General features: G+C 38.2%; 1 protein-coding gene across 4 annotated transcripts in view; it reads left to right on the forward strand.

Moving 5' to 3' along the window:
* PPARGC1A (PPARG coactivator 1 alpha) overlaps nucleotides 1-17,052 on the forward strand; it is a 645,981-nt gene that overhangs the window by 619,904 nt on the left and 9,025 nt on the right. For all 4 annotated transcript variants that reach the window (XR_014795573.1, XM_084890519.1, XM_084890518.1 and 1 more), the window contains 5 exons: nucleotides 4,578-5,502; nucleotides 6,076-6,180; nucleotides 6,331-6,451; nucleotides 16,138-16,259; nucleotides 16,587-16,738. Coding sequence is in view for 3 of the 4 variants with exons in the window: in XM_084890519.1 (XP_084746645.1) it covers nucleotides 4,578-5,502; nucleotides 6,076-6,180; nucleotides 6,331-6,451; nucleotides 16,138-16,259; nucleotides 16,587-16,738 (1,425 nt within the window). In the remaining variant the exon portion in view is untranslated. The remainder of the gene's footprint in view (nucleotides 1-4,577; nucleotides 5,503-6,075; nucleotides 6,181-6,330; nucleotides 6,452-16,137; nucleotides 16,260-16,586; nucleotides 16,739-17,052) is intronic.

Consider the following 17,052-nt stretch of genomic DNA (forward strand, 5'->3'; position numbering starts at 1 on the left):
TCCCGTTGTTTTTTCCTTAAGCAACATCTGAATTGGCGTGCGACGGAAGAAAAATCTCACTGTCAAATACACTCCAAAGCGAGTCCCAGATTTAGCAGGAGATTCTGTAAAATGCTGTAAACTATTGCAATAAAGATCCCACTGCAGTCATTGGGTGGATAGTGGAGCACAGAAAACAGAGCAGAGGACTCGCCATTTACCAGAGTCATTCAATTAAACAAAGAAACCCAAAAGAGAACTCCTCCAAGAAAATTGTTTTATGGCACATAATGAAAAACAAAACAAAACAAAACTTGCCTTCGACTTTTTTTTTTTTTTTTGAATCAAAGGGCTGTTTAAAAAGATGACTGTAGAGTGTGCGTCACTTCTCCCGGATCTGCTGTGCAGAAGTGCGTAAGTGTGAGTGATGTAGAGGTACTTGTTTATTATAGAGCACATTTCAATGCAGTAATCATAAATATTGCTAAGGTTGTGCTCTGTTGAAATATGACCTACATACTCTTGATTGTTTGTGTTACGTGATTTGTCTGACACCCATTACATTCTGGGTAATAGCAGCCATTTGTTGCTCTGCACAGCAGGCTCTTTTGACAAAAGAAAATAGGCAGCAATAAAAAAGCTATAGGCTGAATTACATTCTGCACAGAGCTGCACTGCTGAGAGTTTGTGCAAGTGTGTTAACAATGCTCTGAACTGCCTCTTGTCAGCCTTCAGCCTGTAATGGCCATCTGTCCTCCCATAAATCTGTCGAAACCTGCTAAGTTCAAGAGAGAGCACGGAATATACCTTGTACTGTCAACACCAAAGTGTACACATTCCCCGGGAAATCAACACGCGGGAAATAATCTGGAGGTTATGGAAGGCATTAGACTGTTGGTTTAGGCTGGTGGGATGAAATGGAGGATCCGGCGATTAGTGGGAAGATGAGCAAAGGTAGTAGCAAAAAGGAATTGGTATTGACTGCCCTCCGACCACAGGGGAAAAAAATCTGGGTAGGGAAGATGGGGTGAGAGAAATCCAATTAGTTTGGGTACAGCAAGGGGTCCCCTGTCCCATCAGCCACTCTTAAAAGTTTGATACTACGTGGAAAGAAGAAAAAAAAAGTGCTTCTTATATTGTTGTTTTGCTTTGGGTTTCAACTGTCTCTGGAAATAGATTTTCAATTAGGCACTGGTAGTTGGAGGTCTTATGAGTCTTAAGATTTTTCAGTCTTGCTTGAAGGCACTCCCTGACTAAAGATGCTTCAGTAAACAATAAAAAGTTTAAGGAATTTCCTGCCTGTCCAGCTGGGCTCAGTGGTTAAGCATCAACCTAAGAACCAAGAGGTCGCAGTTCGATTCCTGGTCAGAGTCCCTGACCTGGTTGTAGCCTCAATCCCAGTGTGGGGTGTGCAGGAGGCAGCCAACTGATGATTCTCTCTCATCACTGATGTTTCTATCTCTCTCTCCCTCTCCCTTCCTCTCTGAAATCAATAAAAATATATTAAAATTTAAGGAATTACCTAAAATATTTTCCCCTACTCACTCATCTTAAAGTAACTTTTATCCACTAAGCAAGAAATTATTTGTTTTTACAAGTAGTGCCCATAGAAATTTACAGCCCTGATAGTTTCACTCCCAGAGTCTACTTGGTTAATTCAGGGAGTTTCTGTACATTTTAAGCACACATGCAAAAATATACACTTACTTCAAATTTTAAAGACACATTTTAATTTTGTCTCTTTATTAGAAAGAACTATGCAGCCCCTGGGGCGGAGTCTCTGAAATTCCAGCGGCTGGTGTGGGTAGCATCCAACACACAGTAGGAGTTCAGGGACTGTCCCTTCAGTTGCCACAGGCTGCCCATACGTGAAGGAGGTGAAAGGCTCTGTTTTTAACTCAAAGACACTACAATCAGGGTATTGCCACTCCCAAGAGCAACTTGAGAGTCACTTATTTAAGTGGTAATGAGCTTAGGTACTAGGACAAGGGTTTCACATGTTCAAGACTAAAAAGGATTTCTATATTTAAAATCCCTAGATAGCTGAGTTATTTTTAGAACTAGTCTCTCTTTAATAGTGGCCTAATTTGGTGTTTCTGAAGTTTAGGGTTTCTTTTCATAAGCCTAGAATGTCTGTCAAAATACATGGACCTGAGTAGGCGGCAGTGCACCTCATGGGCTCTGTAGGACAGTGGCTCTCCATATGTGGTCTGGGAACCAGCTCATTATAAATGTTTAACCAGCTTCCCAAGTGATCCTTGGGCCACTGAAATGTGGGGTTCACCAGTGAAGGAGGATCTAGAAAAATAAAAACAAAAAAAGAGTACAACTTTTTGCAAAAATAAGACATCCTCTTAAGAGTTTATAATCTATTTGAAGAGATAAGATATAATTCACATTCAAAAAAGACAAGCAAGACTATACAGCTATTTCTGATAAGTATCAAGTGGTTGATCCTGTAACTTATTGGGAAAGTAAAAATTACCTTAATCTGAGGTGTCATGAAAAGATTTATAGAGTTAGAATTTTAGTATGCTGAATGTCATTTCCCCCAATTCAAGGGCTATGACATTTGGAATATTTGACTGTTATTTACTCGGCAAAGATAGATTGTCCAGCATTGTTTCTTTGTGCATTTTAGCCTTGTATGAGAAATATTTCAGAACTTCTCATTTCTTTTCTGGGTATTAATATCATTAAATTTGTTGCCATGGTAATTGAAGGTAGTACATGGAAGAAATCAATATGTGTAAATGGGCAGTGCAGAAAGTAAAGAAATAAGAAAAAAAGAGAGAGAAAAGAAAAGATTGACCACAAAGGAATTTCTAAAATTGAGTAAAAGACATATTTGTCCATGAAAAAAGGAAGAAAGGAGAATGTGTCTCAGTAACCTGGGTGGTTCATTCAATGATATGTCACCTTATTATCTATAAGCAAAGAGGGGTAGGCAGAGAGGCAGAGGGACTGTTAATGAAGGAAGGCTTTTATGAGACTCTTTGTGTTTGTATTTCCTGATGTTTCTGAAATTTTCTGGGATGAATTTCCAAAGTGAAATCACTTTGCATTTTTGTCCCCTTTTTTTCCACATAAGGCAGAATTAGCTATGTATAATAAAATTGCCAAAGAGTGGCAGAAACAATTTCATTTTAGGTAAAGTGTCCATTTCTTCCATCTCTTTATTGTAAAGTAGGAGAGAGAGGCAGTGTCTTTGTTCATATCAAAATTTCACGTGGCTTTCTGTGACCTACTTGGTTCTCTCTATATAAACACACACACACACACACACACACACACACACACACACACACACTTTTTCCCCCCAGGAAGGTAGAATTTCTCTGCCTTTCCTTGAAATATGCAGTTGCCTTAAGTCTAACCCCAGGCTTGTTAGCACACTTGAAGTTCTTTTTTGCTGAATAGCATTCATCCATTCTTCTAAATAGAAAGTGTACTGTAAACTAAAATGCTCCCTCCAAAGCATGAAGTCATTTGAACTCCAGTATTCCCTTTTCCAAATTTCCTTGGACTCAGAAGCTGTATTGCAATTACCCTTCCTCATTCTAAGGGGATGAGCATCACCTACTCAGGGGCAACTACACTTTAAGAGGCAACTATACTTCACAGACTCTCCCACAGGGACTGCTGATGGAATTTTCTGCCCTTCTGTAGAAAATCACAAAAGGCAACAAACAACAAATGGGGTTTCCCCCTTTTTCTTTATTTAAAAAAATTAGATTAGTTAGTTGCTGAAGCTTGGAATCCTTTCAGTCCTTCAGTCTCATAACCTGCCTTAATGTTGAGCTTTAATAAAATGGTCCCCTGTCACTGCAATAATTCATGTTACTGTTCACTTTGGTTTCTGCTGCAGAACCATATTTTAGACAGAATGTATTAGTTATGCTTACAAGAATGTATTATACCTACATTAGCCACGGTTTACTAAGTTAATGAACTGTGGCGACAAAGAATTGTTGCCATCGAGTTGTAGAGTTGTCTAGTTCCCTGCATTCACATGTATTTTACTGAACTTACCTCCACGTTTGTTGCCTATGTCATTCCACATTTGCCATCATCCATCTATTTTTTTTTTTTTAAGTTTCCAAATTCTCTGGCTTCACCAGTAGATTTCCTTGATTGAACAAAAATCCTGAGCCACTTGCATCCTTGGCAGCATTCTTTGCAGACAAAAGCTATCAAAGCTATTCACTGGTTCTCCTGAGCCCCACTGCGTGCATTTCCCATAATGCAGAGGATGCGATGCCCTTGGAAATCTGACCTTTGGTGGTGCCTGGCGCCTAGAGGCCAGGAGGGATGCATTAATGCTTCCAGGAAAGCAGGTCTGTTAGCACTGGTGTTTGAAATACGCAATATCATGACTCGCACAGCTGCCTGGCACAGTTGATGCATCTTTTCTTGGAGACAGGAGCTTAGGGAGGATAGAGTTATTTTAGCAGGTGTTGTCCTGAATTTCGTTTCCTTCTTTTTCACCCAGTTTTAACCATTGTCTGAAATCTCAGTAAAGTTAGGAAAATGTATCCTGGCATTTAAGAACATTGTCTCTTCTCTCTCTCCCAACCACTTTTTTTTTTCCCCCTTAGGCCTAACTCCACCCACAACTCCTCCTCATAAAGCCAACCAAGACAACCCTTTCAGGGCTTCTCCAAAGCTGAAGTCCTCTTGCAAGACTGTGGTACCTCCGCCATCGAAGAAGCTCCGGTACAGCGAATGTCCCGGTACCCAAGGTACCCAAGGCAACAACTCCACCAAGAAAGGGCCGGAGCAATCTGAGTTGTATGCGCAACTCAGCAAGGCCTCAGTGCTCACCAGTGGACACGAGGAAAGGAAGGCTAAGCGGCCCAGTCTACGGCTGTTTGGTGACCATGACTACTGTCAGTCAATCAATTCCAAAACAGAAATACTCATCAATATATCACAGGAGCTCCAAGACTCTAGACAACTAGAATACAAAGATGCTTCTGCCAGTGGGCAGGGGCAAATTTGTTCCTCCACGGATTCAGACACGTGCTGCATGAGAGAGACTCTGCAGGGGAGCAAGCAGGTCTCTCCTTTCAGCACCAGGAAACAGCTCCAGGACCAGGAGATCCGCGCCGAGCTCAACAAGCACTTCGGTTATCCCAGTCAAGCTGTTTTCGACGATGAAGCAGACAAGACCAGTGAACTGAGGGACAGTGATTTCAGTAACGAACAATTCTCCAAACTACCTATGTTTATAAATTCAGGACTAGCCATGGATGGCCTGTTTGATGACAGCGAAGATGAAAGTGATAAACTGAACTACCCTTGGGACAGCACACAGTCCTATTCATTTTTCGACGTGTCCCCTTCCTGCTCTTCCTTTAACTCTCCATGTAGAGATTCCGTTTCACCACCCAAATCCTTATTTTCTCAAAGACCCCAAAGGATGCGCTCTCGTTCAAGGTCCTTTTCTCGACACAGGTCGTGTTCCCGATCACCCTATTCCAGGTCAAGATCAAGGTCCCCAGGCAGTAGATCCTCTTCAAGGTAAATCTTGTCAACACCCACCCAGAGCAAAAGGCATTCCTAGGATATAAAACAAACAAACAAAAAATACACCACAACCCACCAAAAACATTTAAACCCACAGGCAGGCCAGCTCCTCACCACTGCGTTCGGGTGTCACTGAACTAATGAGATTGTTGTTACACATACATCGCTCCTCATCTTCTCTTAAATCTGTCAGCCTTGAGCACAGTGCCTTGAGCCAGTCAGATCAGAGAGAGCAATTTGTAAGAAACTTGCTCATCTAACTTTTTCCATTACCTGGAGAGCTGCCCTGTGCAAGTATAGTTGAGATCCATGCAAGATAAAGCTGACAGTGTACCAGACTGGCGCTCGGCGTTAACATCAATAAGAAATGCTGGAGAGAACACATCACTCCCAGACCTCTGAGCTGACTAGATGATCAGAAACTGTCACTGGGAAATCTCACTAGTCTCTAGGAAGAAAAAGCCAGTTTATGTAATACAGCGTTCCTGGGCATGTTCAGTCGTGCTGATCAACAGGGGTTAAGTGGCAGTTGCAAATGCCCTTTTTGTTTTTCTCTTCTTTCCCCAGATCTTGCTACTACTATGAGTCAAGCCACTGCAGACACCGTGCACACCGAAATTCTCCCCTGTGCTCGAGATCACGTTCAAGATCACCCTACAGCCATAGGCCCAGGTAATGATGCATGTCATTTTGCTTGGGCTCCTCTCATCCCGGCCTTTAGATGACAAGATGTTATCTAAACCCTGCCCCTCCCCAGCTTATTATTCATTTTGCTGGTGCCACTGGAGGTGGTTGACTTAATGATGAAGTTGTGTTTCTCAGGTATGACAGCTACGAGGAATATCAGCACGAAAGGCTGAAGAGGGAAGAATACCGCAGAGAGTATGAGAAGCGCGAGTCTGAAAGGGCCAAACAAAGGGAGAGGCAGAGGCAGAAGGCAATTGTAAGCAGCTTGGAGCTAACTTTTGTTTTAAATGAGGGTTTCTCTTTTTTTCCTTTACTCTCCTCTTTTTTTATTTTTATTTTTTTATTAAAAATAAACTAAAGCCTAGGCTTTGTTAGAATATGCATTATCCAGCCTCTTGACATTAAAACATCAGTGAGTCCCCAATCTCTCTTCACACAGATTATTGGAGAACCAAATGTTAAATCAGTAAAGCTCATTCATCTAATTCATCTTGAAGCTCATTACTGTGTTCAAAAATGGAGGCAGGAGAGAGTTATTCAGTCAGGCACTGGTTCCATGGGGTCAATGGATGAGCTCTTCTTGCTTTTTTCTCTGAGTGGAAAATGAGGCAGGATCACTGTTCTGTCTTTTTGGCAGGTGTGAGGATTATATTGTCCATGAAGAGATTGGATCTCTTAGATTTAAAGGAGGCAGTAGAAGAAAATTTGCTAAGAAAGTCATCATTTCTTTCTTGTGCTAGGTCAACACCTAACTGGGCAGTTGACTCATCACATTTCTTATGAACTATTTGTCAATAACCCATTATGTATTTTGGCACCACTTATGGCAGGGCATTATATTCACATGACGTATAGACCGTACTAACCTTTTACTGGAAAGATCGAGGTTATGTTAAATTATTTTTTTCCCTGTGGATCAATATGTTTTTTAGCAGCTACTTACTAACTGATAGACTTTACCTGCCTACCACTCATTGCTTATCAATCTAGATCCTGGAAGACAGATATGAGACACTCCAGTTGTCAGTGTCTAGTCACTAGTGCTAGACTCTAGTGCTTGTCCATGGCAGACATTGCTAATTGATTATGGCACTGTTTCCCACCAAAGGCCCCGTGGAGTCTCAAGGTGCTCCAGGGAGCCATGGCTAATTGGTTAGAAATGGTACTGCTTTTGTTCATCGCAATTGCTGCCTGTCTTGCTAGCTGTTGAGAATCATTTCCATGAAGATCAGCTTTTGACATATCTTGCATACAAGGAAACCAAGACTTAGGGAATGGAATTTTAAAGGGTAGATGGATATAGTTCCTTTAAGAAAATCCAGTTCCATCAATGAAATCTTGAAAAACCTACAGAAAAAAACTGACTAATGAAGTCAAAATCAAGCATTGGCCAACAGTTATCTGCTGGAGGAAAAAGGTTAAATGAGAGATTTGTTAATCGTAGGCACTCAAGGGGAAAAAAGGGAGATGTAATTGAATACTTAGGCTAAAGGTCTAGGGTGTTTGCTGTCACTTAACTTTAAATCTACCTATGACTGAATCATGGGTCTTTTGAAAATTATAACACTTTTCCTCATTTTTTTCTCAACTTTCAAATGAGCTGTGATATTAAGATCTGCCAGAGTGTCATTAGTTAACACTTAAGAAGACTAATGAAAATTAAAAATTCAATATTTCTAATTTTGCTGTTTTTAATTAATAGCCTATTCAATAATTATAATAACTCACATTTATATAGTGCCATGTAGTTTACAAAGCCTTTTAATATGGCATATTATAGTTAATCTTTATAAAAGAGAATCGTGTTGCATAAGCCTATAAGAAAAATAGTTATCTCAGTGTTTGCAAATTCATATTTTATAAAAGCCTTCATGTTTCTTTTTAGAAGTATGCCATTAAAGGGAGAGATTAATTATTGAATAATATACTTACTCATTTGGGCAAAATACAGCATAGCTATAACCAAAGCTGTATAAATAAATGTAGATAAATTACATGTGCTTATTTTATTCCTTCTAAAGATAATTTAGTGCCAGATACTTAGCTAGAGTCTAGAGTCTAGAAAGGGAGGTAGCATCGAACACACTGTCCAACCTATGAGGGAAAGTAGGGGGGCGGGGAGGGAGATGAGGTGAGGAGGTAAGAGAAGAGATCAACCAAAAAACTTGTATGCATGCACATGAGCACAACCAATGGACACAGTTGGAGAAAGGGGGGTGAGGGAATGTACTAGGGTGGGGGTGGGAGTGACCGGGGAAAGGTTAATGGGGGGGGGACACTTATGTAATACTTCAAACAATAAAGAATTTAAATTTAAAAAAGAAAGGAAGGAAGGTAGGTGCCTTTTTGCTAGTTTAACTTTTTTCCAAATAGATCTAATAGCATGATTGATCTACAGTCCATAAGCATCTTGAGCCAAAAGCATCTTAGGTCATTAACCTCTTGAAAGCAGATACAACCCCACCTTCTCATTTTGTCACAAATATTGAATGTTCATAGTTAATTATTTGACTAAGACAATCTTTTATCAGTTTTCTTTGGAAGATGGCTTTTATAGTACAAATGACAACTTGGATTATATTAGATAATTATAAAATAACCTTATATTTTTGAGAATATTGACTCTTTTTTTTTTAAGCAACAATCTATGACCTAGAGATTATTTTCTGTCACAGTGACCTCTAGATAATAAGAGCTTAATATAAAGATTTGGGACTCACTGTTAAACCAATATGCACTTCAATAACTATATGCTATTTCTGTTTAACATAGTGAAAGCTCATGACCCTTTAGGTGACAAACATTTTATTGGTGTTGAGGATATAAATTTAGGTAAGACTTGGTGCTCTACAGCCAGGGAGCTTCAAGTCTACTGAGAGATAAAGATAAACCAAGAGGCAATGAGGTGTGTTAAGTGCTATTGTAGAAGATACATCTAAGGTGCTATGGTGACATATAGATGTCATGCAGACCTGGGAATGAGGGAGGTCATCCTTGAAAAGCGTGAGGTTGATCTGTAACCAAAGGGATGGAAGGTAAAGGTTTGCTAAACCTGTGCTGTCAAACATAGTAGCTGTTAGCTAAGTGGCTAATTCAGCTAGTCCCAAATTTGAATGCACTAAAAGTGAGATTGGATTTTTAAAGACTACAAAAAAAGGGTGTAAGATACTTCATTAATATTTTTATATCAATGACAAGTTGAAATGATATTTTTGAGATATTGAGCTAAATAGAATACATCATTAAAATTAAATTTCTGGGTCCTTTTTACTTCGAAAAATGTGCCTCTTAGGAAATTTAAAATTATATGAACTGCACTATATTCTTCTTGGACATTGCTATTCTAGGCTGAGGCTATAACTCATACTAAATTTCTGGAAAAAAAGCAAGGTATATTGAATCTTGTAGTCATTTAACTAGAACACTTGGGTATAAGAGCAGCAAGAAATAAGTCTGGAGGGCTCCATGGTAGCCAAATCTTTGAAGGGTTCTGTAAGTCGTGATAAAGATTTTGAAGTCTATCTTGGAGGCAAAGTGGAACTACTTAATGAGTTTACCCACAGGATTGATTTCCTTCCTCAAAATGATCTGCTTTCTTATGCCAAAATATATTTTGCAAAGTTTATTTTTATGTACTTGGGCACAGAGATACAGGCAATGATTTTTGAGTCATTGGAATAGATTAGCTTGAAAAGTCATTCATGAAACAGTTAAAGAACTAGGACAGTCTACCCAAGTTGGTCAAGTAGGTGATTTCTCTTCAGAGTTTTGAAATACTCTTAAAGTAATAAATGAGTAGCAAATTATGTTTGGAATGCTTTGGGTGTAGTGCAGGATTTTACATTAATTCTGATCAATCATACCATTAGGGAACCAAGAAAACAGAGTTACCATAAGGAAAAAAAATAATGTGAAAGTCATTTAGTAATAGGTATTCTACAGAATTAAGGTAGTCTTTGTTACCTTTGTTTTTGGTCCATATTGTTTTTGCTTTGAGTTCTGTAAGGAGATGGTTTGGGAGATCTTTAAAGTTTTCATAGCAATGCCTCTAAAAGTCTATCCATATTGACTTGAGTTTACCACATCGGAGAGTTAAGCGAATACTACTGATTAGTAACTACTAACCCGGAATCATACTTGTGGTTGAATATTGCTATTGATACTTTCCTCCAATTTCCATATAAACTTTCAGAAACCAATTCACCCTCTGCCTTTCTCAGTTTCATAGGCTTGAAACAATTCAAATTTTATTGAAACTGAGCAAGCCAGAGTTTAGTACTTACTGTCTAAACTGTCACTCCTCTAATTTCTTGTGGATTTCTAAGTCCAGCTCCATTTGCAATTTGTACAGTTTCCTGCCAGAAAACATGATAATGGGATATTAATTAAAAGGGCAAATCTAGACATTATGATATGGCTCAGTGCTTAAAACCAAAACCAGATGTGCTTGGGTAGTGGCTGTGGCATTTCATTTCTCTTCTCCTCCATTGGTTAGTATGCAGCCGAGGAGCCAGGGATAGTGCATCATCACTGATAATGATCAACTTCTTCCAAATGAAAAGAAATGTATAATTTCTCATAGCTTCTCTTTTTATGGAGAAAATTAAGTAGCATTCTATTCCAGCCCTTTTTAAGAGATATTTCAGGTGGGTGGATATATTTTGAGTTCCAAGCTCATTATTTAGAAATTAGTTTTATCACAAGTAGTTATACATACTCTGAGTCTATAATTTTCATGTTTTCTGACTTGTCACTGGGTATACTTGCATCTTAGCTCTTACTTGCAGATTGTCTATTAAGTAGACTAACCTGGGTTTATTTCTATTTATCCTACCTTATACCCTAAGAAGGAGCATGTCTGAGTACTTCTGGGATGGGGATAACGTGGAAAATGGAATACTGTAGTTATGTTTTCTAAGAGTGCACTCTAGTAATATAAAATCACTGAATGGCTGAATTAGTTGGCTTGTAATCAAAATTAAAGGCAAAAGAAAAAATCATTTTTTTGTTTTTTGTCAGAGTTTTGGCATTTTGTTCTGTCTATCCATATCTTTTTATGGCTACCCCTTCAGGTTTTTCCTTTTGATAGAGGACCTAACTATTCCATTGATTCTAGAAATGGCATGGAATTTATCCATTCATCTCCTCTATCTCATCTATAGCATATGTAGTATCCTTGGAATTTTTGAGGAAGTCAGGTTGTAGCAAATGTGACAATGAACACAAATCTTTCATTGCCAAAGTTGACATGCATTTTTTCTTAGCAAAGGAGGAGGATTTTAAAATTTATTTTATTTTGAAATGAGGAATAAAAGTTCTGAAACTGCAAATTTTATGATTCTGTTCCTTGTTGTTAGTTAGTAATGCAGAACATTTTGGTGAGTTAACCCATGAAAAACATGAACCAGTACTTAATATATTTTAGACAATAAATGTTAGCATCCTTATTAATTTTATTTTGTAAATATATTTTAATCCTCACCGAAGGATGTGTTTTTATTAATTTTAGAGAGAAAGGAAAAGAGAGAGAGAGAAAGTGAGATGAGAGGAAAATATCAATCAGTGCCTCCAGTACTTGCCCAAACCAGGAACTGAACCTGAATCCTACATACTATGTGTCCTGACTGGGAATGAAACCTACAACCTTTTGGAGTACAGGATGAGCCTCCAACCAGGTGAGCCACTCAGCTAGGGCTAATTTCATTTTTATCCATAGTCAAATCACTTTTATCAGGAGTAGCTTATTATTTAATGAGAAACATTGTTTGCCTTCTCCAGCTACTAACTGGGAGGATCTGTACACTTTCTGATAAAGGCTTTGATAATGCAAAGTCAGTTCATTCAGTCAGGCTTTATTTCTCTTTATTTATCTCTTCTGTTTTGATATAATGAGGATTTACCATACCTGTTAATGCAACATAAATCTTTAGTTTTATTATCCACCCCATCAGCAAACTAGCTCTTGTGAAAATTGAAGATAAAAGATATTTGATAAATATTCCATCCCCCTTGATAGTGAAAACTGGTCTGAAAATCATTTTTCAAAAGCTTTTGCCAAAGGTTTAGAGTTCCTCCAAGCCTTTAAGAAGTTGGAAATGTTATTAAGCATTTTGATTTCTTTTCCTTTCATCTCCTGTTTAGAAATTAATGTCTTGCAAAATTGGCTGCAAATGTTAAGGTTTTTTAAAGATATGCAATCTATTCATCAGTCTAATAAAACTGCAACATGTTAAAAATAATCAGTTTTCTGCTAGACATTTTGGCCAATCTTGGAAAGATTTTTGTCTTTGCTTTTTAGACCTTTTGATGCCTTTTTAGTTTCATTTTTAGCACCGGAAAAACCAAGCACTCAAATAATTTCATTTTAATATGTATTCAATCTCTGGTCTTTGTTAAGGTAGCAAGATGTGTCCCCAGTTCTGTTTTTTATTAAAAAAAAAAAGATAATAGACAAGTAAATAATAAATACATGACTCTGGACAGTCTTTGGATTTCTGTTCCTCCCATCCAGGCTGTGTCTTCTTTTTCCTGCAGACTCTATCCATAGCTGATGTAAAAGGTCCTCTGGTTTATCTCCTTTGTGGGATCATTGTTGCCTAAAGCTTTGTATAAAGAAGCAATTCAGAGACTGTCCCAATATGTCTGCATATGGACGTGCATATGGTCGATTTTATCTTTAACTTCGAATTCACTTGAATCTGTAGGCTATGTGTATTCCCATAATGGTAGTTGAACAATTTCCTTGTGATGGTTCAATTTCTTTCTCTCTTTCTGCATCTCCTCTCCTTTTCCTCTATTCAGTAGTAACCTTCCTAAAAAGGCTCATTAAAAAAAAGAAATTCAGAACACCCATGCAAGCAGGCGCCAGGGAGTTTAGATAGCGGTCCCATCACATTCAACTGTTTGGCTGGAGCTGGATGCATAAATAGAATGGAATGTGATGTTATGAATCCCTTGCTCAAGTGCACAGCATTGCGCCAGAATGGGCCTCACCATCCGTTTATATTTATTGACCTCCTGATGTGCTGGCTGCTATGGAACAACACGGTGCAGCCTTTAATTGAGATATACAATCTACATAGAAGTGAATCAGGCAGCCTGCTCTATTTGCTTTATATCATCTGGTCAGTTACTTAGGCTCAATAGCCACTGTCAGGGGAATTGTGTTTTGCCGACTGTTTTAGCTAAGCACCACCTGATTCTTAGAAGTGACTTTTAAGAGTGAAAGTCCTACTAACTTGTAGTTATTCCACATTTCTTACACTTTAACCTGTACTAACAAATCATTAATTTACTCAGCTGAGCTACCTGGGCAAGGTTTATCCTATGATAAAGCTTCAAACCTTGGCTTTCTTTCTCTATTGTTTTTGCTTCATAAGGTACAGTCCACACTTAAGCATCTTTGATGTTATGGAAGGTATGGAGTAAGTGTTAAAAATTATTAATTGATTGGTGATTGATTGATTTTTCAACAAATATTCACTGAGATTGATATTTTAGGTACCCTTAAAACATGGCAGATATGGTCTCTGATTTCCTGAAACTTTCATTTTTGGGGAACTAGACATTAATCAGTGAATAAATTGCTAATCATTCAATTACAATTGGGCATAGAACTATAAGGGATAGAGTATCCTAGTAGAGCAACCAAAAAAATCCTGACCTTATTTCAAGTCTCAGAAAGAAAATGATTGTTGAGTTCAGTATAATTCTGGACAGTATGTATATGTTGGTGGATGGGGCTAGAGACAGTGTAAGGTGGATGTTCTAAGTAGCAGGGGAATGGCTTGCTCCATGGCCCTGGGGAAGGAAGCAGTACAGAATATACTAAGGACTGATGGACACTCAAGGTGGCTGGAAAAGAGAGTAAAGGAAAGAATGTAATGAGGGAGATAAAGCCCATGATGATGACAGGTCCAGAGTGTGATGGGCCCTGCAGGTCCTGTTAATGATTTAGGACTTTCTTTAAATGTTAGGAGAAGCCCTGGGAATGTGGTAGACAATAATTGGCTACTCAGCCCAAGTGAAAGAATAGACTAGAGGACGGTAAACATATACACGGGGTCCAAATTAAGAGACTGTCATACTAGTCCAGAAGGAGATGCAGGTTTAGGGAGATATAATAAAAGAGATGGGTTAGTGAGAGATTTAGGAGGTAAAAATCAACAGGACTTAATGAGTGATTGGATATGAGGGAAGAATCAAGAAAGGAACTCAGGTTTTTGTCTTGAGTATCTGGCTAGATGGTATGGTGTTAATTTCACTGATCCAAGAACAGGAAAGAAAGACCCACTCCTGGGGAGAGAGCAGAACTGGGGGGTTTGGTTTGGGTGATGTTGGTCCAGCTAGAGGTACCAAGGGGATATCTAACCCAAGATGTCAAGTAGATAGTTGGTTATTTGAGTCTGAAGCTCAGAAGAACTTCCTCATGGAAACAGAAATAGGAGAGTTGCATAAGATAAAAGAAGATGAAACATGAGTGATTAGATCACCTCAGATGATATCTATTACAGAGTCTGAGTTGTTCAGTTATATTTCACAAGCACTTATTGAGTGCTTGGTCTTTGGCAGGTTCTTCACTAAATACGGGGCACATAAAAAAAAAAAGAAATTCAGTAAATAACATGGGACATCTCTTTGCCTTGGGCCTAAATTACTTTTCACATCATCCAAGACAAGATATCTCAGTACATCCAGGGAAAACTCTGAGGCCAGCAAAATCTGTACCTTAGTCCTGAGCTTTCTCGTCTTTGCTTCCATCTAACTTAAATCTCAGCAACCTGAAGTTCATTCCATTCTTGTTTTTCTTTGATAGACATGTAGCCTAGTTGGTAAGCACATTCTTTATATTAACTCCTTGCCTTCTTGCCTCTCTCAGTTTTAAGGAACATTGTGGCCTTTGGCCTGTATTTTTAGAGCAAGATTTATAAGATTGCTTCTTACATTAAGAAATGCATACCTGTCTTTTTTTTTTAATTTTTGAGAAATATATCCACCTGCTATGAAATATTCCTCTCATATTGTAAAGGTTATAAATTGCTAATGACTTTCAGATTATGATGATATTGACTCTACTAGAGAAAATTAGGCCACACCCTTCTAGTCTGGTTCTAAAATAAGATTCATTGGCAAAGTGAAATTGATAGCCTCTTTTATAGCTCTTATTCTTTGGAGACTCATGGCTTAAAATAGTCTACATTTTAAGACTGTATTTTTGAAATTATTGTCTCTGGACCACCTGCATCAGAATCACTTGGACATGCTTGTTAAAAATGAAGATCATTGAACCCTATCTTCCAAATGTTTTTTATTATAGCTGGTATAAATCCCAATAGTTTACATTTTTAATAAGCACCTCAGGTAATGGTTATTTATACTAGAGTTTAAGAAATCACTCTTTTGCAGTTTATCCAAATTTGTGTCAGTTATTTTTCAATAAAATAGTGATTTGTGTCAGTTATTTTTTCAATAAAACTGGGAAAAATTGCACATCTCCATATTTTGAGTTAATGAGAAATTACACAGTTATGTGAGCCAGGTCAGTTTCTTACCGATTTTGAGAATTAATAATTGAGTCACAGGAGTTAAAATATTTAACAGGTTATTGTTCAGTTATTCAGTGATAAAGTGATCACATTACACATATTTCTTTTCTAACATTTAAAATTCATGTGACTGAAGAACAGAGAGGAGTAGGAAAAGTAGGAGAGAATGGGGTTCCAAAAAGAGAGTATGTAAAGGAAGAGAGTGATATTGACAAAATGGAAATTAAAACTTGGTTCCAGCATAGCCTTTCATTCAGTTTAGTGTTTGTTTTGCTTTAACTGGCATGCTCTGTGGGTTCTTCTTCTGCATGACTGTCCCTTTATGAATACTTCTAGAGGTTCAACTTCTTTCCTGTCTCCAGAACTAGCAAGTCTCTCTTTCCTCCCCCACCCCCAGGAAGAACGCCGTGTGATTTATGTTGGCAAAATCAGACCTGACACAACACGGACAGAACTGAGGGACCGTTTTGAAGTTTTTGGTGAAATTGAGGAGTGCACAGTAAATCTACGAGATGATGGGTGAGAATCTTCAAGATTATTTCTTGTTTAGAAGCTGGCATGTGTAAAAAATTATGGCCCTAAGATGACTAGGATGGGGATGGTTTGACAGATGACATGTTGAGTTCAGAACCTTATTTATTTTCTTTCATCCCTATTTATTAATCTTTCTAGTTGAGATTTCCTGTCCCAGAAATAAGTATTTAGCAGCTTGACAGGACAATCACACTGATAAATGGGCATAGTGGTTTAGATGTGGGCACCAGCAGTCTCCCAAAGTAGAAAGTGCTATAGTCATATATGCTAATGCTTCCTCACTAGCTTTGAACTTCTCTTTGTCCACTGCAGAGACAGCTATGGTTTCATTACCTACCGTTACACCTGTGATGCTTTTGCTGCTCTTGAAAATGGATATACTTTGCGCAGGTCGAATGAAACTGACTTCGAGCTGTACTTTTGTGGACGCAAGCAATTTTTCAAGTCTAACTATGCAGACCTAGGTATGGATTTTATTGTACATGGAATGAGGAATCCATAATGTAGAGCTCAAAATGTAAATGTAAATGTAAACCAAAGGCACATTGGCTTGAACCATTATTTTACTAGAGGGAATATTTGAATAGAAATTTTATATTATTATCATTTTTTTTAATGCACGAGACAGTTTCAGAAACAAAGGGTGTAGGTTTGGGCAACAAAAGGAAGAAGTAAATTTGTTGTGCTATCTTCCCAGATGCTGACATTCTGCATTGTTTGTATATGGAGGTGGTATGTTGTGTTTTGTGTGTATATGTATTGTGTGTATATGTGGGTA

This window comes from Pipistrellus hanaki, assembly GCF_964339955.1.
Source record: "Pipistrellus hanaki genome assembly, chromosome: 1".
Taxonomy (NCBI): domain Eukaryota; kingdom Metazoa; phylum Chordata; class Mammalia; order Chiroptera; family Vespertilionidae; genus Pipistrellus; species Pipistrellus hanaki.